Below are 24,282 nucleotides of genomic sequence, written 5' to 3'. Positions count from 1 at the left end.
GCATCAGTACTTAAACACGGACTACAAGAAAGCTGGAAAGGGACTTTTTCCATGGGCATGCAGTGATAGGAGAAAGGGTAAATGGGTTTAAACTGGAAGAGGTTTAGACTAGATATTAACAATAAATTCTTCTAGTGCACAGGAACATGGTCACATCTTGCCTTTAGAGCAGATTAAATTTAAGACCTATCAACCTCAGCAGTGTCTGGGTCAGTTTTCTTCCTCTGCACTGACATGGAACAAATTTGAAGCCTCTGAGGTGTCATTTCTCATGCTTTGAGTTATTCCCTTCCTTTAGCACATAGACCTGTTCCCTTCCTGAGGACGATAATTTTTCAGCCAAACTTGAGAAATCAGTTGGAACATGTTGCCCACAGGAGCTGTGGATGCTTCATCCCTGGAACTATTCCAGGCTATGCTGGATGGGACTTTGAGCAACCTGATCTAGTAAAAGGTGTCCCTGACCATGAGGGGTGGGGGTTGGAACCAGATGATCCCTTCCAACCCAAATCATTCTATGATTCTATGATATTAAATTCTAAATGATTTTACAAATATCATCTTGATCTGTATAAATGCTTTGCTATGGCTGGAATGGAGATTGCAGTGTGAAATACACTGACCTGGTGTGTATTTTAGGTTGCTGCACAAGAGACCAGCTTGGAGTTTCGTTTTTGCTGTCAGCAGTTTGATAGTTTTAACAGACTCTGTACTCCTCTGTAAAATGCCTGTGTGACGAAAGCTACCTCTGGAGATTCCTCTCTGAACACGAAGGGATTCATTCTCCTTTACACTAAACTCTTTACACCACCTGAGCAGTCTAAGTAGGCACATTTGTGTTTTCTGTGCAAGGTCTGCTTGAAAGATGAAAATGCTGTGGCAACATATCCCTGTGTAATGAGTAATCCTTGCTTCCAAAGGCCATTCAGGGTGAATGTGAGGCTACTCTAACCTTCAGCCTTCAAATACAGGTCACAAACCCTGCTTTTAGCTACCTTTCCCCTCTTATAACCCTGCTTCACATGCTCTCAGACATTCAGAGAATGAGGCTGTCAGCCTCGTTCAGCCTTCATTCTGTACTTGAAAGAAAAAAATTCACCTGTTCAAGAAAAGGAAAAAAAGAGGAGGAAGGAGGCACCACACTATGGCCACCAGACTCCTATGGTAGAAAAGGGGGGCCATGAGATTCTATCATGTGTGGATTCCTCACAATCAATGTCAGGAGCTGCTGAGCATATAATCACTACAGCCAGACACTAAAGGCTGTAGAAATGTAGTGAAATTGGTGCAGCTAGTGTTTGAAGTCAGGTTTATCTGTCCTTCTGCTCTGTACCTCAGTGGATCTAATGCAGGCAGGGCACTCTTTCTACACCAATTCAGTTAAACCTCCATTATTTCACTGTCTTTACAGTACAGTAGCCAGGAACTGTGTATTACTCTGTAAAGTTTGATCAGTAGTTAAGGGGATACTAAGTTATAAGATCTTCAGATAATTTAGTGATGACTGCATTATTCAAATACTTCTGTGTTTGAGGCAGTAAAGACCCTGGAACTGCAGAGTATCTTGTATCCATGTATGCAACAAAGGGCAGCAGTGATACCAGGCCTAACTCCTCTGGTATAAAAGCAAATGTAGGTACTCAGAGGCCTTTTAGGTATTGAATCCAATTGAAACCAACATGATTCAGGGTCCTAACTGACTTAGGTGTTTCTTTAAACTCTTAGCATTGTGAAACATATAGAGGGCTACTTCTGAATTAAGGAAATTGAAAATAATGTGCAGCTGAAAGAAGAAGCTTTCCCCATTTATGGACAGCCAGCTAGGGTATTCTTATCATGTTTAAACTTTTTTGAAGTCCTGCTGTGAATTTCTGTGCAGTTTTGATCTCAGTGCAACACAGAAATGAACAGATTTTAGTAGCTATTGTGTCAGATGGGATGATGTTACTTCAGGGCTGAGTGCGATTTGATTTTTGATGTTGCAGAAAAACCTAATGTCAAACAGGGCAGTAGAATGTCCTTAACTAAAATTATGCTCTCTAGCTGTCTGAGAGATTTGCTAATTCTCCTAATAAAAATAAACCATTTCAGTGCTGTTGGTGAATCACGGAAAATATCTAGGTTTATTTACTCTATTTTCTTTAGAAATCCCAGTTTCAACAAATGCCTTATGGAGAAGACACCCAATTATGCAGCTGCACAAGGAAGTGGTCACAGAATGGCCCCAGGTATACAAAGCATAGAATCATAGAATAGAATCATAGAATCGATTGGGTTGGAAAAGACCTCCGAGATCATCGAGTCCAACCCTTGGTCCAAATCCATCTGTATTAATCCAGTCTTGTGCTGCATAAATCCCACGTGAAGGACTTTGCTGGAGCTGGGGACCGCATGATAGGCAGGGTGCAAGGTAATGCAGGCAGAAGCAGGGAAAGCATGTTTATACCATATCCCTTCTAAGAGCATGGCATACTGTAGGCAAAACTTAGGAGCATGTTCAGCAGGCTTCTTGCCACTGTAAAAGCTCAACCAAAATAGTGGCAGGACAGTCTAACATTAGACACAAGTCATGTTAAGGTCTAATTCTGGTGTTGATTGCTAATTAGTGAAAATGAAGTGGTCTGTGGTCCTGCATTTCATTTGTGAAGATTCTCTCTTATGTTACAAATTGGTGTGACATGAGATTAGGAGAGTCCTGGAAAGTAAATACCCACTAATACCTCATTATGAACTATTAGACATATATTCGGATTGGTTTAAGCTGAGAGGACAGCTGGTCGACAATGGTTTAAAGAAGTAAGCAAATGCTGTGAAATATCTCCAGGGTCTTCTCTGCGTCTAAAAGGCTTTTGAGGGGTTGTTATCTGTTATCTAATATTACTGTATCAACTCATCTAGAGGACTCAAGTCAGAGGTTCTCCTCAAAGAATTAGCCTGCACTAAAGCCAGCTACCTTCCTGGCTCCCGGTTCAGTTCACTGAAGATGCAATTACTTTAACCTCATGCCATTACGCCTTTTTAATTTTAATATTTGTCTTTGCTTTCTTTTGTATTTAAGAGTAGAAAAACTATTTATAAACCTCCAAAATATAACAGAAATATTTGATACAGGATGTCACTTACAATAGCAGTCTAGTTATTGTAAAATCAGTACAAGAAATCAGCTTTTCAGACTTACAATTTCAGCATGGGCAAATGTAAGGTCGTACACTGAGGAAGAAAGAAAGAAAGAAAAACACCTGACTATTTCAGAGGTAATAATGACTCAGAGAAATTTAGAAGACATATGAATAAGAGGAACATATTAAATTAAAATAATCCTTATGTGGAAAAACAGAAAAATAGCACATAGATTTAAGGAGATTAGATGACTTGCATTTGACTTGTTACAACTGATTCTGAGAGTCATGTGTGGATTTGGTGTTCAGGGCATACCAGTGAGAATATTAGTGGAGCTGAAACACACTCTGTATTAAGGTCCAAGGATTCTGTATTATAGCAATGGAGGGAATGATTTTTATCATCATCAATATAAATTTTACAGTGTTAAAGGTACAAGTTTAAATTGTCATATGTCATTAATGTCATATTCTCTTTCTGTAGCCCTAGTATACAGCATGGAGGCTGTCAAATACTTACTAAGTGTGACTACTTGGAATTCAGTGTAATCAATGTCAAGCTAAATCCTTTCAGCATAACAAAAGACTGTGTAGTCCACAGGGCTGAATTTAAGAAATTTTTGGAATAGCTCAATGTAGCTTCATTCTGTTTATCCATACTGAGGCATTCCATTTTCTCCATTATCTTGAAATAACTCTCAACACCAGATGAGATTTAGATAAGAAGTAAAATCAGGTTTATTTAACTAAATTTCAAGTTTAAGAAAACAGCTACTGAATTTGAAAAACAGATGCAAAGTTAAAGCTCAAGGACACAGCCACATCTGCTGGAGCCAGATGTGATCCCCCACTCCTCTGGGTTTGTGTCCTCTAAATCAAAATCTCTCATCTGGAGGAAGCCATTTTCTCTGAAGTTCTAAAATGCAGTGTTAACACACTCCGGAGAAATGTCTGAATTCCACAGTCTTGATAAATAATTTAATTATGTTATCAATTTATGGGACGGTCATGGATGAACAAATGCCTGACACAGTTCAGGCATTTGAAATGAAACCTCATACTGGGTGACCTAGCTGGAATTACACACCTAACCTGATTCATTCAAGAGTGCAACTATATCCCTGCTTTACATATTGGTTTGTGATCAAGCATTGAGTTATTTCTGAGTTTTCATGAGTCTAAATACATAAACTTCCTGGAACACAAAATTCTAAAGCAACTTGAACCATTGTAGAGTTAAGATCGGTCATTACTAGCTTTAAATAGGTACTACCATCAAGACAGACTTCAGGAAAATTTAGGTCATACTGGCTGTTGGGAGACAATCCCAGAGAAACAGTGGTCTCTTCAATCTGGTATACAAAATTCCAGTCACTGGAAGTTAAGCCAACTGAAATTTATATTAAAAATGAAGTGCATATTAGCTGTCAGGAGACTTAACCCTTTGACCAACTTTCAAACTACCTTACAAGACTTTTTATCCCTGCAAGTTGTAAACTATGCTAATAACCACAGCTATTGAACATCATGCAGGAAGTAATTCAGAGAAGTTCTATATCCTGGATTATGCAAGAAATCACATTGAGATGGTTGCAATAAGCAAGTCTATACCAGGAAACTTAAAATCACATCCCACTTGCTAAGTGTGTGTTTGCACTTTGCCAAATTCAGAATCTACCATGGGAAAAGATAGAGATATGCATAGAAAGGAAAAAAGGCATGCAGTCCCTGCCCAGATAATCATGGGACTCACTTTCTGGACTGTACTGCAGCAAGTGCCAAAGAGGAAGTATAGATACAGCCACTATTCCTTTAATTCTACATATTCATGTTTTTCAAAACATGTTTCAAAATATTTCCCTCTCCATGTGGCAGTAGTAAACGTAATCCAGATCTTCTAAGGCAAAAATGAATAACTAATCGTGTAACATTTAAACAAATCTTCTAATAGCATCTTCCTCCGGACCTTTGAAACTTTCTTGAGTGGCTGATCAGCCTTTCAGCCAGAGTTCAAAACATCCAGAGTCCAGAGCCAGTGGGGGGTGCAGGAGCAGGCTAACTTGCTTGCACCATAACTGGCTCATCTGTTCTTATAAAAGAAGGGCTATGGAGAAGAAACATGGCACAACTTTCATGCATTTAAGTCCATCTCACTGTCCTTTGTCTCCCCTGTCCTTAAATATATTCCTTCTTACATTTCAACATTTCATTTTATCCTTTATAAATTTACCTAGAAGTTTCGACTCACAACAGGTCACGTTTAAAAAAAAAAAAAAGACACAAAGTTCAAAGGCTGTCTGAAAGAAGACACTTATTTCAGCACTTTCTTATATTGCAACACCATTTCTGCATAATCACATGCTATTTGTTTTCTACAGAATCTTTCTCCGTGTTCAAGTCAAGGGCTGTTCAGGGACTGGCTCAAGGGTCTCTAATGTGTCTGTCTGATATGTAAGATTTACCCAGAACTTGCTGGGAGGAACAGCAATGAGTTGTCCTTTTACCATCTCATTTTAGTGAACACAGAGACAAAGAGATTAGCTTCTTGTATTGGGCGTTTAAAGCACTAATAGTTGATGTTGGGCATAAGAAGGTGTGAGTGAAGCAAAGGGTGAGCACTGAAGAAAAGGCAGTAGATGGATGTGAGCTTTGAATGGAGTTAGATGAGAAATTAAGAGGGAAGGAAGGAACGTGATGAGACTGTAAGCAATTAAAATAGAAGATGGGTACAAAATTGGTGGGAGGAACAAGAAGGTTCAAAACGTGTAGTTCTCCTATGAATGCATGTATGGAAGTTTTACTGTTTTTCACTTAAAGGGCCCTTTTCGTTCACAGTGCCCTGGATGTCTCGGCTCAGCCCCGGCTGCCTGTTGGAAGCCGGAGGTTGTCCGGATAGCTGCCGGGGAAATCTCGGCTCCCCAGGCAGCTCTGTGCAGGGGGTTACTGGGCCATGGGGGGGGCTGCTGGGGACCGCGGGCTTGCAGGAGCCACAGCTTTGCTGGAGAGAGAGAAGTAATGATATAGTGCTGCTGTTTTAGCTGCGCAGAGGGACGCCGGTGCGGTCCCTATGCAAGGCGCCTCCGAGGGCAGGTCACCTGCTCTTCACCGACAGGAGCTATAAGGGAGGCACGTTTCCAGCCCAATCTCCCTGCTTTGGAAGCCTCGGGAGTTCTGGCGCTCAGGGCCCCTGTAGGGCTGACCCGCCGAGCCGGCAGAGGCTGGACGCGGCCGCGGGAGCCGAGACCGGCCCAAGGCAGGAGCGCTCTCTGCCGGCACCGCAGAGGATGTCATCCCTCCCGCGGCGCCGGGCGGCCGAGGCGCCGGTACAGCCGCGGCTCTCTGTCATGTTATGGATCATCCTGAAGGACAGGCGAACTCCGCCGTGTCCGAGGCGCTGAGAGCCGGCGGGTGGACAGAGGCGAGGGCTGAGGAAGGCGAGGGCTCGGCCGTGTCCCTGGCAAGGCTCGGGCGCCACCTTGTGCCCGCTGAGCGGGAGGTGCCGCCCGGCGGCTGCGGAGCCCGTCCTTGGGGAAAAGGTGTTGATGCAACCTAAGGAAAGCGGGTGCGTTATGAGAAATACACATCTGGAATACTGCTGAGGGTTAACAGCAGTTCACGTGCTCCTTCCTTTGGTGTTTACCCTGCTGGTATTTAATTTGCAAACATGCCCTAGAGATCTGGGAAAAAAAACCTCAAAACAAACAAACAAAACAAACACCCAAACCAAAATACACAGTAAGGTTAAACCAGCCACAGATTAGCTTTTCCGTACACCGTATGGTAAGCACTGGGTTTACACCACCAATCATTGCATAGCAGAGTGCCAGGAATAAAGCCCTGGTAGGGATTGTCCAGATCCTCAGATCAGGGCCCTTTAAATTGCAGGCAATTGTTGAGTACATGTTTAACAGAGAAAAGCCCACAGCACCCAGGAAAAAAAGAAAAAATCCATCAAATCTAAGTCTTGCACTAAAATCCAGAGATCTGGCATTAGGCTATGGTGCAAAAACAAGGTGAAGTGACACCCTTTAGGCTTCCTATCACTCCCAGCCATCTTGGGATATTAACTGGCCCCATTGGGCTGACAAGGGAAATAAACCAAAATAGTAACATAAAGTAACAGCTCTCAGCATTTATTGCTAATTACTAGTCAAAGTAGAACAGCTTCAGGTTGGGAAGATGAAACTGAGCTCTCCCTAACAAAAGGTCAAAACCAGTGTGCTGTGGTGGGATTGACACCCCAGCCCAAATTGTGGAGTGGGCACTCAAAGCTGGGTACCAAGCTAGGCTCAGGCACCTGTTTTACTATAGAATTTATGGGTTGGAACATGAGATGCCTCCTGTTTGCCATCACCCACATTTCTGAATACAGAGGCACCAAGGTTCTGGGCCCTTAGCAAAACCCCTGGAGTGAATGTCTCAGATGAGCTGGAGACAGTCGGCCTCTCAGCAGGCCAGTTTGCAGCTGGGTTTGAGATCTCTTAAACTGTCTCCACTTCCTTGCACAACCTACCTGAAAGCTGAAGACCCCACTAGATGGCAGGACCGTTTAAGCCTTTGCTATTTCTACTTCAGAGCAAGCGCCCCAGCGGGCTCAGCCCCACCGGTCTGTGCTGTCTGGACCGTGGGGTTTATAAGCTGTGCCAAACCAGTGGAGAAATCCATGCAGAAATCTCTGCTCAATTCCTTTTCACAGGCTTTATCACACACAGAGCTCCATCAGACCGAAGAGAGGAATACAAACTAATCCTAATTTGCTTAATCTTTAAGTATTCCTCTTTGAGTGTGTGATACATAAAGGATATTTGGCTTACTGATGGTAAAGTGTAGTTTAAATCTCTTCTAGCCTCTGCTCTGTTGTAATTTTTAAGTAATGCAAGTGGAGTTATAATTTTGTATGATCACCATTGTATGAAAGTTGCAAAACAGAGAAGTGGTCACTGTGGGTCAGGTCACAGATGGACATAACTAAGTAAGATGTCTTGGATAGTGCAAACATTTCCACTGATTAGCTTCCTTGCCTCCAAGCATTTGTGTTTATGGACTTTCTGAATTGGGAAATATTTTCTGTTTGATTAGTAACACATGACTTAAAACTAAAGCTAGATATAACTCACAGTGTAGCTAGTATAGAACCAATTTTTGTCTTCAGTGATAACTAAATTTGGCCTGCATATGGCTGCACTATCACTGATTTGGAAATTTCTTTTAAAATACACTACCTTGTGAACTGCTTTGCCACTTATTTCATCCACCCAAGTTCAGCCTATGCAGTACTGCACCAAAAAGATGGTACATAGCACAGGTACATAGCTGTATGAAGAATCAGTAAATAAGCTTCATTTTAAAAAATCCTTAATTACTTCAAATTATCTAATTAACATTCTAATAATCAGTCCCCTACTTCAAATCTATTTAGTCTTTTATTACCTTTCAGATAAAAAATTGAACTCTCCTGTTCTATAGTAACAAAAGATGTGCCTCAGAATATATATTCATCCACCTCTTAGAGGAAGCTTATGATGAAGGGCTGACCCAAAGAAAATTACCTTCTTAATGACATCTGGCAAATATCATGGTTAATTTTCTGTATATTCAAAATACCTAAATTGTTTTATATATGCACAATAAAATTACAAGGGTATTTCCTGGTGTTTTTGTTTGGTTTGTTGGTTTTCTTTGTTTGTAGTTTTGTTTGGTTTTGTTGTTTTGTTTTAAATATGCAGAGTGGGTAAGAACAGATAATTGTTTCATTAAGTTTTAAAATTTGGAAACAACAAAGTTAACTTTTTTCTTGGTACTAAAATGAAATTCTTTATAAAAGCTCAGAATAGTGCTGTACGATGATGAAAAAGTTACTATTACCTATGCTGCACTTGCTGGAATGGAAATTGGGATTAATGCATTATAATACCAGATTAGCCTTAATAGAAGTTTGCTGCAGTAATTTATCAAGGTAATTAAGTATGTACCTAATTTTAGGCACTTAAGTAGTTCTGTTGACTCCTGTGAGACTAGTCTGCATTTAAAGTTAAGCACGTTTTAAAATACCCTGCTGATTCAAGGCCATAACTTTTTGGCCACAGTGAATTAAGAGAATGCACTGTCCTCAATAAACCATTAGTTAAGCTAATGGGCGGTGGTACAGACTGGATAATGGTTGAAACTGGATAAACTGGGTCAATGAAAAGTATATTCAGAAGCACTTAATTTGTTCTTTACAGGCTCAGCTGAGATTTAGTAGGTCTATTACCTATCTTCAAGATACTAACAACAACGTGAACCAGAGCTTTCCCAACTTTGGCCGTGCTTAAGACAGTAAACCCACCTAAACCCCAGATTCCTGGACAGCACGGAATACAGTCCCCCCAGACAGCTCTAAAGGGGCTAGCTCCCATCTGCCTGAGTCAAGCATAATGCACAACTAATAAACTCTGCTCGTGTTCAAAGATTATATGGCACAATGTCTCCCACACCAACCAGTTTGTGGTTCAGTTTATACTGGTCAAAAATATTCATCTGGCTCAGAATTTGAAAGATTTGAAAAAATCCAGGCATAACTAAATATTCCTCTTCTATTTCTGAATGAGCTCTCTCATGCAGTCTAGACTAACAATTGTTTAGACACAAACAGTACATGCATGTGGCAAAGAAGCATTTCTGTGTCTGTGGCTTGGTTAATATGCAACTAGGTAATACACGTGTACCACTGTATAACATATTATAGATATTTTAGAAACGTTCATCCCACTTTTAATTGAGTTGCATTTTAAATCTTAGTTTTGCTAATTAGGTATTTTTTCAAATTTTCTGTTAAAATTCTTCTTTCTACACAATGTATTTTCAATGACAGGTTCGTACAGCTCAAGTACAAAGTAAGCACTGTAAGCACCAGAGTGCTTACAGTAATTCTCCAGGGTGTTGAGCACTTTTGACTAGTTCTAAGCTATACATTTGTGAGCAGTTAACTCCATTTATGTATATAGCTGTGGAATTATTTTTATATAGAATTTAGCACATGAATAATTTGCTAAATTCAGCTGGTTCATAATTGGTGTTTTAATAGTAAAAAACTTCAAATCATCTTAGGCTAACAAAGTACTAAAAGTATCTATTCCTGTAGCCCAAATTTCAGTGTCTGTATTCTATCAAAGAATCTAAATATATTCAGTGCTGCAACTGCGAAAGTGCAGAATTCAATATAGGCTGTGACCCAGAAGAGCACATTAGCATATGCTCCACCTAAAGCATATAAGGAATTCTGTTTCAGTAATACTTGGTTACTTGATTTCCATGGAATCATTATAGCTTCTTATAATTTGCCAATTTTATGTACTGTAATACTATAAAGGAGGCTGGTATAGGAGAATGAGACTGCAACCCAGAACAAGAGTGCGTGCCACAAATATAGTTGTCTCCAAATCCCTCTCCACTGTGGTTTTCAATGCTGATCCTCCCGCATCAGCTACTTCAGTCTCTCAGACTCTCTTACGTCACCTGTTTTTTTTCAATGGAGTAAGTTATTTTACCTTTTCAAACCTGAAAAAACCCCTGAGATGTTGCACTTGTTACATGAATACAGGTTAAAGAGAAGGGAAGTAAATGTCAGTTCAGTTGAAACTGGATCCTTTATTGAATGGTCCCCAAACAGCAGGGCATGAGTAAGTGCACAGCAGGAATGGAAGTTGTACAGAGAGGCCTCTTACAAGTTCTCTGCCACCTGTAGAATACACAGATATTTTATAGACAGAATACCAGTCAAATGTGGAATGTACCCATCAAAGATGCTTCCTCTGTCTGGCTACAACACAACAGTGGACAAATAAAAGCATTTGATTGCAGGTGTTGGTTAGGTTTCACGATGTATGTAAATGGCTGCTACCCAGGCTATAGTGAAGGTGCTTGCCTGTACCTGAATCTTAGGTCTCCTACAATAAGGGAATGAATGCCAAGTATTTGCAGGAGCATGACCTCGATAGCAAAACAATTCCTTTCAAGAGACAAAAAGCTTTACTTAAAATCTTTGTAAAAATCACAATGATTGAAACATCTTCATTGTCAGCAAACAATAAAGCAAACTCCAGATAAAATAAAAGAAGCATGTATTATAGGGTTTTGTCATACAGGAGAAACATCAAGGAATCAACCCAAGACAGAAAAGATTATAGATAATTAATTTCCACAGTGAGATTAAACAATATGCATCATATACAAACATGGCTACTTTATTTTAGATACACATGAACAGCTACAATATTCAGCCTGAAAACAAATGACAGAAGTGGCAAGACTGTAAGAGTGGGAGATATGCCATAATCAAATAGAGCTAAGGAGAATTTGAAAACAGTGGTGTTTAAGTAGTTTACAAAACCTTTTGGAGACAGGAGAAGGAAAGAAAACATTTTCTTTTTTTTTAAATTTCTCACACCCATCTACACATGTCTAATGAGAACAAAAATCTCAGGAGATAAATTACAGATAATGTCTGTAATCTAATATATACTTAATATCATGGTGGAGAGAGTGAATACACCTCTGTGTCAGAGAGAAGAAAGCTGTTTTAGGAAATTAAGATACAGGATTTTTATTTTGAAACAATCATTCTTGGAACATCTGCTAAATATATTAGTTGGAACTGTCAAAGAAGATTAGTTAGGATGAATACTATAACCATGACAAAACCCCAAACAAGAGATACATTCTTTAGTTCTCTTCCCATTTGGATGTGTAGAACACTGGTTTTGAAGGATGACAGTATTAAAAACAGTAGGTCATCCACATTAATGTCATCTAGATACAAGTGTGTTGCAAAACCATGCCCCTAAAGTTGCTACCACACTTCAGAAAGGGTGACACAGGGAAGCTGGAAAGTCTGTTGATAGGTTTCATTAACCCAGCAGTCCTTAGGTGTTAGGAATCATTGCTTTTTCGTTCCGCCTCTTGACTTTCCAGCAAGGCTTTGGATGATGGCACTTCTCCACCCTCTGCTCCTGCATCTGAAAATAGACAGAATTAAATATTTATACCACACACATTCTCATAGCTTTTTTAATGCAGCCAAATATTTGAGTTCATCTCTGTTTGGACTGGCTCTTTATTACCACAGTCCTGGATGCTTTAGAAACAGAAATTAACTTGCAAGATAAAGACCTTGCAGAGGATCTTTCAAAAGCAATTGCCTATTGGTGTTGATCTGCCTGTTCCTTGCACAGACTGATCAATGTGTATTTGGCTTTAAGAAACAAATTGGAAATAACTCTGTATTACTGTTATTCTTTTTTTACATGGGTCATTTCCATAGACAAGTTACAATATTTCATTCCTTTGAGCACTGCTTGGTTTCAGGTAGATAATGTTACAGTTTATGAACATGCCAGTTATCTGTCTGACCTTCTTTGCCAAGAAATACCTATGTGAATTCACCCTGTCTTCACAAGAGGAGGGATTTTTTATTACTCTGATTTGGAAGTTTAATCTTCTATAGATTAGAGTTGAATTCTTACATGACTAATATACGTAAAAGCTCCCCAGTGTGCCTGGTCATTATATGAAGAGTTCCACACTGTTTCTTTTGATCTAAGAAACAGGAACTTCTCTTCCCTCAATTTCCTTTATAACCATAATAATTTTCACATTACCTTCAAGCCCCACGTGGCAGTACCAGAGGTAACAGAATACCCAAATCTATGGCAGCACATAGTTTTTGGGGACAAGGAGAAGTCTACTGAGCACATCTGGCTGTACCATCTTCTACTTTAACAGCAATAATCCAAGGAGTACATTTTCAGCTATTTGCCCTGGAGACTTGCTATAAAATATCACAAACACCCAAAAGAGTTACATGTCTTGATCTCTACATATCATAGCAAATATATAATGCTGTACACAATTCATCAGCTAAAGCTGTTGGCAGCAACATTATGTTTTTAATTCTGGCTAGACGTTTAGAGTCTTCGGAGGTCTATACTGGTAAATAAAGAACTGAGTTATTTGACACCCTTCAACATTAGGTATCACAGTACTGTTGTGGTAAGGCAGACAAAGCAATATCTTCTATTGGCTGTTTCTGTATAGGGTTGGATGTCTAATAATAGAGGAGTCTTGCAAACAGGGTAGAGGAAAACAGTTGGTTAGAGGACATCTAATCTCATAGTTGGTAGGACTTAGGCGTGCAAACAGGTGTTAAGCTGCTGAGTGTATCAAGATAGTTATACATAGTCACCTAGGAAAAAATCAGCAAACAATAAAGGTTATTGACAGAATGGTGCCCTAATGCAGATTACCAAATGTGGGAGACCAGTATAGCTTCTTTGCTTTCTCTTTGTGTCTTGCAGCCTCCTTTTCAACCTTTGGATCACCAGTGACACCAATCAGCTGTTAAACTTGGTTCCAGTACAACCTCCCACCAGATCACCTGTGGAAAGTCTCCACCCTCCAAAACTTATGCACCATAAGAGGACAATCATACAGGATACAGATGGTCTTCATTTCAGAGTTAGGCTCCAAGATAAACAGCTGGTGCCAGAATCTCTCCCTCTAACCTCATCAGAACATTAATGTGGTGTGGCTTGCAGAGTACATGGACATCTGTATCACACAGCTACAATCCTTGTATAAATAAAGCAAATCTCTTTTCTAAGACAGACAAAAGGTATTAGCACATCCTGTTCCTGATTTTTCACTATGACAGGAGCTGAAAGCATTTTAGAAAGAGGAAATGTATGATACAATGAGCATTAGCTAAATCTGAAACAAGATGGAGAGAGTCCTTCTCACCACTTCCCATAATCTTCACTGAATCTGAATTTCAGAGCAGAAACAAAATAGGGCATACTTTATATAGCCACATGTTCCATCTTCTGCACTTCTCTCATTTATCTAACTTCTTTGTTCTGAGCTGCAAATGACTTTCAATTTTTAACAATTCATTGTTATAGCCTGAAACAGGCAAAAAGAGATGCCTGTTTGAGCTCCGAATGTTTTGCAAACAAACTCTTTCCCTCTCACAGCATTTGATCTTCAAAACTGTCTTTCCATTTGCTTGCTGCCTCATCAAAAGTTCAACTTACAACACAACGAGGCTGTAATTCCCATCTGATGCTTATGGAATTGCCATCCCCAAAAAGCATCTAAACAGTCAGTGAACCTAACTGCATCCTGTATTCATTTCCTATTATCACTGCTGTAAACTGCTGATAACAGAATCTGCTCCCTTCCAGCAATCTCTGGCACAGCTATATGTCAATGACAAAAACAAAGTACAATTCCATGATCTTAACTGTTCTTCAAATCCCAGCAGTGCTGGTACCTGTATTTGTAAGAAAGCATCGCTACATTTTGCTAAAACTAACACAGCTATGTTTCATTTCTTCCTCTTACTGCATTGGATGGGTATAAGGAGAGGAGGACTATTCTATCTGGAGGGCTAAATACTTATTTTATACTATGCTGTAACATTTCTTATAACAAGACTTTCCCTCTTTCCCATTTATTTTGGGGGGGGAGACTGAAGAGGGAAAATTTTTATGCTTTAGAAAGTATATTCTTTCCAACTACTAAACTTTCCAGAGGCTAAAGTGAAACAAACATGAGAAACTTATCTATAGTTGTTGTATTCTTTTGTGGTCTAACATGGTGCAACTCCCTCAAGATTCACTTCTCTAAACAATACAAAGGCTAGTTACCCCTAATATAGCAATGAATATTTCAGTGGATTGAACCTGTCATTTCACTTCCACAGCTCCTGACACTAATAACAATATAAATTCCCATCTACCTCCCCTTTGGTAATGGAAACAATTCTTTCCTGCTGAAGCCTGACCATGCCAGGCAGAACAGCTATTTGGAACAAAAAACCTCATAATATTTGAAAACCAGAACATTAAATGTTAAGTGACTGTTTGTACTTCAGAATGGATTTCTGGTACTTCATCTGCACACACCAGAAGGAGAAAATCTGCAGGGACATAATGTTCATATTCATAGCGAAAAAAATCTCTCCTTGAGACAAAGAGTTTTAACTGGACTCACAGGACTCCCAGTTTTACTTTGACTGTACTCTGTCACAGGAATCCCACCTGCTCTTCCAGATTCTCCTAGTTCCCCTCACTATTACCCTGCAGCCTGAGGGTATCTGACCTTGCCATCTTTCCCAATTTTTTCTTTATTTCCACCCTATTTTCTTCATAAATCCTTGCACCTTCCTTTCTCAAAAGTAATGTCTTCTTCCAGCACCCATTTAGATTCTTATTTTCCTCTCTTTTCCCAGTTCAAGTTAGGGTAAGGTCATTTGGTCCCCTGTCACACCTCCTGGAAGTGTTCTTTCCACCTGCCCAGCACTCCTTTGATTAGACCCATGTTTGGTTTAGATTAGAGAACCCCAAATACATGAATATAAATTAAATCACCAAAACAACGACAATTTGTGATCAAATAAATCCTCCCCCCCCCAGCCTTTATGGTGCTTTAGGAAGCTGTAAACTCAACATCCCGTAATTGCTTCAGGCAATGTAAAATGAGGACATGCATCCTCATCTCTCCTATAATCTACTTCAGCTCAGATTCATGGACCCTCCACACCTCAGTGCAGGCTTGCCTTTCCCTGTGCTGCACCCACACCATCACTGCTCCTGGATGTGGGACCATCAGTTGTGGTGGCATTTGTCATGGCAGCAACAGTGATGGGCATGAGATGAAAAGGTTTGCTGAAAAGATTCTGATTAAAAAAGTAGGGGCAAACCATGTTTAAGGTCAACCTATAATTTTCACTTCATATGCATTAGAAACCAGATTTTTCTGAGTATGAAAATCCCCCTGAAGTCACTCTGAAAGCAAAAAGCTCACATGCAAAGCTGGTGTTGATTAGACCTGTGCTAAATCAACAGAGCACCTTATCAAATTAAAGGACATGGCAAAATTGGGCACTGGTCTCAGATAGCAAAGTTGAAAGCCTACTATCAGGAGTAAATCACTATAAACCCTACTCTTAATGTATATGCCTGAGTTAGGTTAGCTGTCATTGGATTAACAGCACAGCTTGCTGTCTTGTGCTATGTTATCTCAGTGCAGGAGTACATTTGAATTTATAGCTGGTGCTATGGGTTTTCCAAGTTGCCCATCAATGCAACTATGTTTGCTCTTCCTAAGGGGAACTGGAACTCAGTTCCTAGCACTGAACTGTTTCCCCAGGCTGCTGAACACTGAATCTGTGGGTGAATATGGCAGACTTAGTCTGGGTTACTATTAACTTGTCTTATCAGGAGATACAAGAGAGAACTGCGTTGGAAGGTTGAACTTATTTATAAATGAAGAAATAAATGTCAGTACTGACATCACAACTGTGTGGTGGCAGAAGCCTTAAGGAGAAAGCAAAGGACGACTGCATAAAAATGTTCCTGTCTGCATGTGCAGCCATTACCTTCTGAAACAGAGAGATCAGCCAGTTTGTGTGGCAGGTCTGAAGTCCCAGCACCAGCAGGAGAGCCCAGGATATCTGGTAAGGCGTTGCGGCGCCCTGCCCGTCCTGATGCTGCAAAATCTGTGACCACAGGCTCCACATCAGTCATTGCTGACTCCTTTCGTCATAGCAACGTCTGCAAACGGAACAAACAGAAGAGGCAAACAGTAGCCTGATGGACGCTAATCACCTGCTCAACAATACAATAGCCATAGGCTTTGCCCAATGGTTCTTTTGTTATTAAAACCCATACATTTCAATACTGAGTGCTTAAGTTTTATTTCTGCCCCAGCTGAAGATAAAAGAACGTCTGTCCATTTCCTTTGCACATCACATTAGCACTATGAACAACTCTGTACTTACAATAAACCTGTGAACAGGGTCAGCAGCAGCCCTTGCTGCCAGCCATCTGTATGTCTTTTCATGACCTGTTCCCTTTTTTTAAGTGGTTTTGCCATACAACTACCTGGAAGGAAACTGAAACTCTGTTGTCATAGTGTGTATGAAGTAAAGTATGCTTTCTTTATTATCAATCTTGCTCAGATTCTTATTTACAATCTTGTTAGAACAAACTCGTTTCACAGAGGAGCAAATTATACAAAAAAACCTCTCAAAAAACAAACTGAAATTCTTCATAAAATTTCTTTATCCAGCAGATACCAAACCACTTGTTTTCCTCTACTCCTCGTTAGCCTGGTTGAACTTCCGCTTGGAAATGTGACTTTTAGCTAATAAGTAACTGAATCCTGGAAATAATAGAGTCAACAGCGCTCTGCTCCCTTGTTCCCTGTCTTAAAGCCCATTGAATTGAATAGGAAAACTGCTGACCAAAATGGGCTTTGAATCAGGCACGGAGGTGTTTGCAGGATCACACCCTAGGGCAACAGATTAAGTGAGAACACCCTGAGTAGAAGGAGGCGATACTTGGCTGCAAGTGGCACACAGGGATAGTGTGTGAAAACTGCCATTAGCAGTCACAAAAGACTATCAGACCAGAATTTACACAATAATTGCTGATAATTAACAGAGTAATTTCTAATAATTAGGCATCTGTTACTCAAAAACAATAGTTACTTGCCCTATATGAATGCAGTTCTGTGCACAATACGGAAACAGGAATTTTGTCTCTTTGGGTAAGTACGGTCAGTACTTTGAGTGAGAAGGGATACAGATGGAACTGGAGACCAATCCGATGGAAGGCTGTCAGCTTCTGTTTGACAACTGTCCGTATTTAGGATAAGAATTGGATAAGGAAAATCACAATCATGTTAGTGTTGTTAGTGTCGTTCGTGTAAGAAGCAAAGCATCATAATCCCCTTTCTAAAATTCTAAGGTTGGGAAATATTAGTGCTTTCATTTCATGGAAATAAAAAATTATAGAAATAGAGATCAAACACGACTTGCTCTGATTTGCAGGAAGGAAGCAGAAATTTGATTACTGATGCTGACTTGGCATTTGCACCACAAACATTTTCTCCCTCAAAGTGCCTTTCAGCTGTGTCACTCCAGAAACAAGAATAAATATTCTTCATCTTCTTTATATCTCTAAATACTTTTTAATAGAAGAAATGCATAATTTTTGGTGAGAAATGAAGGCACAAGTAAAATCTGCAAGTCTGAAAGATGACCTGAACATGCAAATAAACCACTTTCTTTAACCAGAGTCAGTAAGTAAAAGTTCTGACCTGGAGATTTAGCAGAAGGTTCCTGTCCTGCATGAAAACAGGTCAAGTCCAAATGAATCTTTTCCATAAGTGGCAAGAATATAAAATCATGGATATTCAAGAATGCAACTTTTGAGAAAATACATAAAGTACACATGCATTGACATTCTCAGATATAGCATTATACTATGTATTAATTAAAATGGCTAAGATTCAGTACTTGACATGTAATATAAAAATAAGGAGAAAGAATCCATGTTTACAGACAGTCTCATGGTTTTTTTGTGCATGTCCATATTTACTTAACTGTAGGTGTTCTAAATGTTTTCTTCATATGCTCACCAGAGCAAGTACAGACACTGTAAATTACACTTCAAGAACAGAAAATACTTGGGATCTTCTTTTGCTTAAAATTTGTTCCCAGTTCTAAAATAGCGGCATTGCTGCAGTTCCTGCCCATTTCATTTCAGCCATTTATATAATGAAGACAATAATACTGTTGTGAGTTGACTCCTGTCCACATTACGATCTACAGAATGACATTAGTGTTAAAACACACCAAAGACTTTCTCAGGCCTGCCTTGTGGAGTTTTTTCCATCTTTTCTCTCCTGCATGGATGTTTTGGTCCCTAAATGGTTACTTTTCAAATGGAGAAAATCTATTCTACAACTCATGCTATATTAAACTACTCTCTTCTGCAGTACAGTTTCAACTTACCCACCTTGTGTACTTGTTTCGAATCCCTCCCTTTCCTCTCCAGCACTCCTCTTTCTCCTATCCTCTTTCTCCTATGATGTAATCTCCCTTCATTGCACAATACTAGACAACACAGGAAGATGATGAAGGACACATTCTGGCACACCTTTGTGTAAGTGAATTTTGATTTATGCACTTGATTAAAAAAGTGTGCAGAGACAAATCTACAACATCTGTCAGACAGGAAATCAGCTGATCATTATCAATACATCTGCTGGCCATAATTCAAATGGAGTTATGTAAAAATAATATAAGTACACCATCCTTTATATACATAGCGGTTGTATGTTTTCACCTTTGTTTTTTCTGTGCTACACTATGCTAGCACAGGATGTTCTTTAAGTATATTTGAAAGACGAGGGACTATCCCAGCATGCTTAGACTTGACATTAAAAAACTTAAGTCCATTTAGGTCCATAGAAATCAAAACTTAAGTTCACCTCCAAACATATGACAGACGTTATTCAAAACAGCTTGCTGCTGTACTTGAAAGAAATGGCATTTTGTTCTTTAATGTTCTAAGGAATATTTTCAATTTAATTCTGATGCTCTCTTATAATAGTATTTTCTAGGGCCTATATCCAAGTAAGGATGTGGAGTTTCTCCTCTTCATCTGTTTTTACCTTTAATTTTTTAAACATATCCATCAGGAAATATCTACCTTTCTGGCATCTTCTTGCATCTGTTAAGCACAGTATTATTCATCCTTACTCACAGAGTAAACAATAATTGCAATGTGCAAAGCACCTATTTTCTCAATTCCACTCCTCCTCCTGCTTCAACATCTCCTTCAGCTTCACTGAACCCATTTTGCTCTAGCCTTATCCAAGATAAAGATACTTATATCTTGCCAACTCCTGCATGCAGTTGCTTCTCTCAGTTTCCAAATTACTATTATCATTTTTCTCCCGTGTCACTGCTCACCAGACTAACAGAGCACAGCTCTAAAAGAATAGTGTCAGATTTCCAAAACAGAAACTTCTGTTTCTGTACTTCCCCAGCTCCCTTTTTTCCACAGCAAAAACCCAAGCTACCCAAAAGTACAAGGAGACTGCGTGGAAACAAAGAGCTGAGTAGGGATGCAGGCTGTTTGCAGGAGGGTCAATAGTAGGAAAGCAGATGGATGTCCCAGAAAAGCTCATCTACTGAAGTTAGAGACCAAAGGCTTTGCCTGGCATCCCATCAGTACTCCATGGCACCAGACTAACTTTGAAACTCATTCCTGGGCCAGGTTTTTGGGAGTACTAGGTTAATCCTCTCATATGTGCCTCTGAAATCTCTGCAGGGCCACACAGAATGCACATCAGACCATTTAGGTGTTGTCAGAGACTGAAATGGTTAATGATTTACACATTCTGGGACCGCTAGGGGACTTTTGCAGGCTGGAAAGAGAGGGTTGCTCACCCAGCCGGGCCCATCCTCCTGAGGGTACTGCTGAGGTGTCGAGGACTGAAAGGTGGGATGAGCCGTTTTTGCCATGCCCTTTGCCATGCCCTTCACGTGAACTCTGCACATCTGGCCTGGGCTGTCAGAGATGTTGGAGGCTCGTGGCATGGCCCGTGACACTACCCATGGTAAAACTCCCCACCCCGGAAAGGTACAAGGCAGTCGCACCTGAGCTGGAAGTATGTAATAATTCATAACTTCTTTGTGCGTGTGGGTTTCCCTTCCCCACCCCCAACGGATCAAGACCACCACTTCAACTAGTAGACATGGAAGCTGCAACTACCAAGTTTCATCACTGGATCCAGTGAGCAGTGACTATATGTATCATTCCACCTTTATCCTTTCTTTCCCTTTCTCTCTCTTATGCATTTCCTTAAGTGTTATCCTTATGCTCTAATGATTGATATACTGCTATAGATGATAGATATAGATGATAACACCCAAAATGGCAACATACCTGTTTACCTTTGAAACAAAATTGTTCTAAAATAAACCCTACATATATATGTTTTCAAACACCAATTATTCAGTGTCATTTTCACTCTAATCCACCCCAAGGGGTTAATTAATAAGAACTTGGGTTATCCTCCGCTTCTTCTAGGGGCAGGTCACAACAGGTGTGCAAGCAGAAAGGAAGTGCTCTGCTTGTGAAAACTGGCTACAATGAAAAGCAAAACTCAATTACTGATGTATGAGACATTCAAGTAATCATTCTCAGACAAAATAATGGCAGGTAAACTACTAGTGACATTTTTTCTGAGAGACAGTTAGTTTGTTAATCTTTGAATCCTCTTTTGTTGGCAGCATAGCCAGCCCTTTGGAGGAAAATGAGTCACAGAAGCTGGTAAGAATTTCTTTAAATAAATGACAAAGGAAGAGAACAAATAAGTCTCCTGAAACAACTTGTGTGCAGCAACAAGAGAAATAATGCTTCAAGGTACTCAGCTGTTCGGTCCACATGAAATGTCAGTGCTATCTCTTCCTCACTCTTATCTGCTAGGAAGTAGATAAATCACCACCTTAAGTATTTGTGAAAGCTGTTTTTTCTTCTGATCTTTCTACTGTCTCACACAGACAAAATACTGGTTTTGTTCTTCTTGGAAGGACAAATTGTTCCTCAGTAAATGTCAAAAGGTTCTTGACATTGGTATTGTGGCAACTCCACTCCACAGGAGACTGAAAGACCAAACATATCACTCCTTGCCACTCAGGCATTCTGTCAAAAACTCTTGTCTTACTTAGGTCTTAGGAACAGTCTCTGCCTGTAGCAGAGAAAGCTACACTTCCCAAACACTGTTCCTTTTGAATCCCCCTTAATAGGAACAAATTGGAAAGTGTGAAATCCTCTCAAAAACAGATGAAAAATAAGTAGCCAAGTAGTACTTTCAGAGCCATACTGACTGATTCTACGTCTTGAGGGTCTCTTACTGTAAGATGCATTTCAGCATCTTACTATAAAGAACTTTAGTCCTTTCAGTGTTGTTTAGTTCATTTTTATTTACTTGTAAGTAATAAGTGTTCTTCAAGCACCTGTAGGTTCAAAACTTTCTAAGTAAGGAGAACAAAACAGAAAACTTATTGAATGAAATGCTTCCGACCATGCAACTGAGTTGAAAACCACATCCCCTTGCTGTGCAGTTGCCACGCTTTCACATCCACTTCTGCTGCAACTGCATCCTGATGGCTTTGCCTCCTCTTACCAAAGGTCTCAGAACAGGAACATTCTCACTATATGTGCTCATGTAATCCTTATACTTTATCATGAGGCATTTTTGTATTACAGAAGAGGAAAAAAACCCCTAGGAATATCCGTGCTTTTAAGGAAAACAGCCCAGAGATTATGATGATGACTAACAGTAGCTTGGGCACTTGCATAACAAATTTTGTGAGAAAAATTTCTGCTATGTGTTTTTTTTCACATCAGGAACATTTGTAACACACTGGTAACCCTAGTGCTGGGAAGCACACAGAAAGATAAGCAAGTGCTCTTTACTATACATCTATCCGAACACAGGGGTCTTGATTTTGTTTGGGGCTTAAGACAAGAGACCACACATTTCTTAATATACAGAAGCAATACATCTGACTGTATGAATGTCAGAAGTGATTAATTAAGGAAAAAGAAGTAAATTTGTTAGCTTTCAGTTTTTTAATACATTACTAAACTTGAAACAAGAGTTCCTTTTATTATTTCATGTTAGGAGGATGATTTGGGTTTCCTGTACAAAAAGAGTTGGCCTCTCTAGTCCATGTTCTCTGAAAAACTGATGAGCTGTTTTTCCCTACAGGGAAACTAAACTATATCCCATCTCAGTAAATCTACAGTGCAGAAGCATGTCTGAGTCCTTCTATATCTGTGTCAGTCTGGATGTTACAGCCCAAATAACACATGGCATTTTTTGGATGATATTTCAAAGTCTGGTGTATTGTATAACAGGTTTTCACTTTTGGTTGCTTACAGTGTACACAGCTGGACAGACATTTAGCACAAAAGTCTTGTGTGTTCCTTCTGCTCTGGATACACAATCTGCTCTACACTCTTGCACCAGAAGAACATTCTTACCGATAACCAATATTATACTCATGGGAGGGATACGAGAAAAAAAGCCATGTAACTTATTAATCCTGCTGCCTTCATGCTTCTGGAGAATGCACAGATACCAATTGTGAAGTTCACCTTCTACAAGCCCATGCAAAGTAGAAAGCTTTACTGTGAATTGTGTCTGATTCCTGAGTATGCACAGTGCTCCACTGCACAGGAGAACACATTACAAAACTAATAACAGTTCAAAGTAATGGCACAATTTTCCCTTTGTGAAAGAAAATAAGAGAGAGAGGAGAATGGGTCATGATACTGACAACTGAATCAGAAGTTATCTGCAGTAAGTAATAAATGAAGTGACATTAGCTGAAGGCAGTCAATACCAGGCAAGCAAGCACATCACTTTCCAAATGTCTGTGAGTGACCAAGAGCAATGACAAACATAAATGTTTGTCGACTTCACGGGAAACACAATTCAATTCAAACTCATCAGCTATACTGGAAAGAAATCAAGCACATCCTCTACTAGAGAATAAGAAATAAAGTTCAGTGGTAACAAATCAACTTAATTCTTCCTCTTATATTTAGGCCATTCATCCTCACAGAGTTTTCACTTCCTATTGCAATATGTATAAGTATCACCTGTCCCACATACCCCCAAATAACTTTCTGAGTTCAGCCACGAAGTTCCAACCTTCTAAATCCTTTCTTAGGATCTGTATCTGGCTTGAAATTCAAGAGAATTTTGCCCACTTACAGGAATATACATGAGGAGTAATTTAGAATCACAGAATCATAGAATCAACCAGGTTGGAAAAGACCTCTGAGATCATGGAGTCCAAGCCATGACCCAACCCCACCCTGACAACTAGACCATGGCACTAAGTGCCACATCCAGTCTCATCTTAAAAACCTCCAGGGATGGTGAACCCACCACCTCCCAGGGCAACCCATTCCAATGTCTGATCACTCTCTCTGTAAAAAATTTCTTTCTAATGTCTAACCTAAAACTCCCCTGGCACAGCTTAAGACCACGCTCTCTTGTCCTACTGCTGGTTGCCTGGGAGAAGAGACCGACTCCCACCTTGCTCCAACCTTCTTTCGGGTAGTTGTAGAGAGTGATGAGGTCTCCCCTGAGCCTCGTCTTCTCCAGGCTAAACAACTCCAGCTCCCTCAGCTGCTCCTCATAGAGCCTGTGCTCAAGTCCCTTCACCAGCCTCGTTGCTCTTCTTTGGACATTCTCCAGCACTTCAGTGTCCCTCCTAAACCAAGGGGCCCAGAACTGGACACAGTACTCA

General features: G+C 40.0%; 1 protein-coding gene across 6 annotated transcripts in view; it reads right to left on the bottom strand.

Annotated features, from left to right (window-relative positions):
- Positions 1–11,204: 11,204 nt before the first annotated feature.
- The window catches only part of PKIB (protein kinase (cAMP-dependent, catalytic) inhibitor beta), a 54,850-nt gene continuing 41,772 nt past the window's right edge, over positions 11,205–24,282 (bottom strand). For all 6 annotated transcript variants that reach the window (XM_017827182.1, XM_017827174.1, XM_017827153.1 and 3 more), the window contains exons 2-3: positions 16,537–16,711; positions 11,205–12,115 (exon numbers count right to left, since the gene is read on the bottom strand). In XM_017827182.1, the coding sequence (XP_017682671.1) occupies positions 12,030–12,115; positions 16,537–16,684 (234 nt within the window). In that variant the 5' untranslated portion in view covers positions 16,685–16,711 and the 3' untranslated portion in view covers positions 11,205–12,029. The remainder of the gene's footprint in view (positions 12,116–16,536; positions 16,712–24,282) is intronic.

Source organism: Lepidothrix coronata, unplaced genomic scaffold (assembly GCF_001604755.1).
Source record: "Lepidothrix coronata isolate B3197 unplaced genomic scaffold, Lepidothrix_coronata-1.0 Scaffold5, whole genome shotgun sequence".
Taxonomy (NCBI): Eukaryota; Metazoa; Chordata; class Aves; order Passeriformes; family Pipridae; genus Lepidothrix; species Lepidothrix coronata.
The sequence above is the reverse complement of the archived record's forward strand: the minus strand, read 5'-3'. Positions and strand labels throughout refer to the sequence as shown.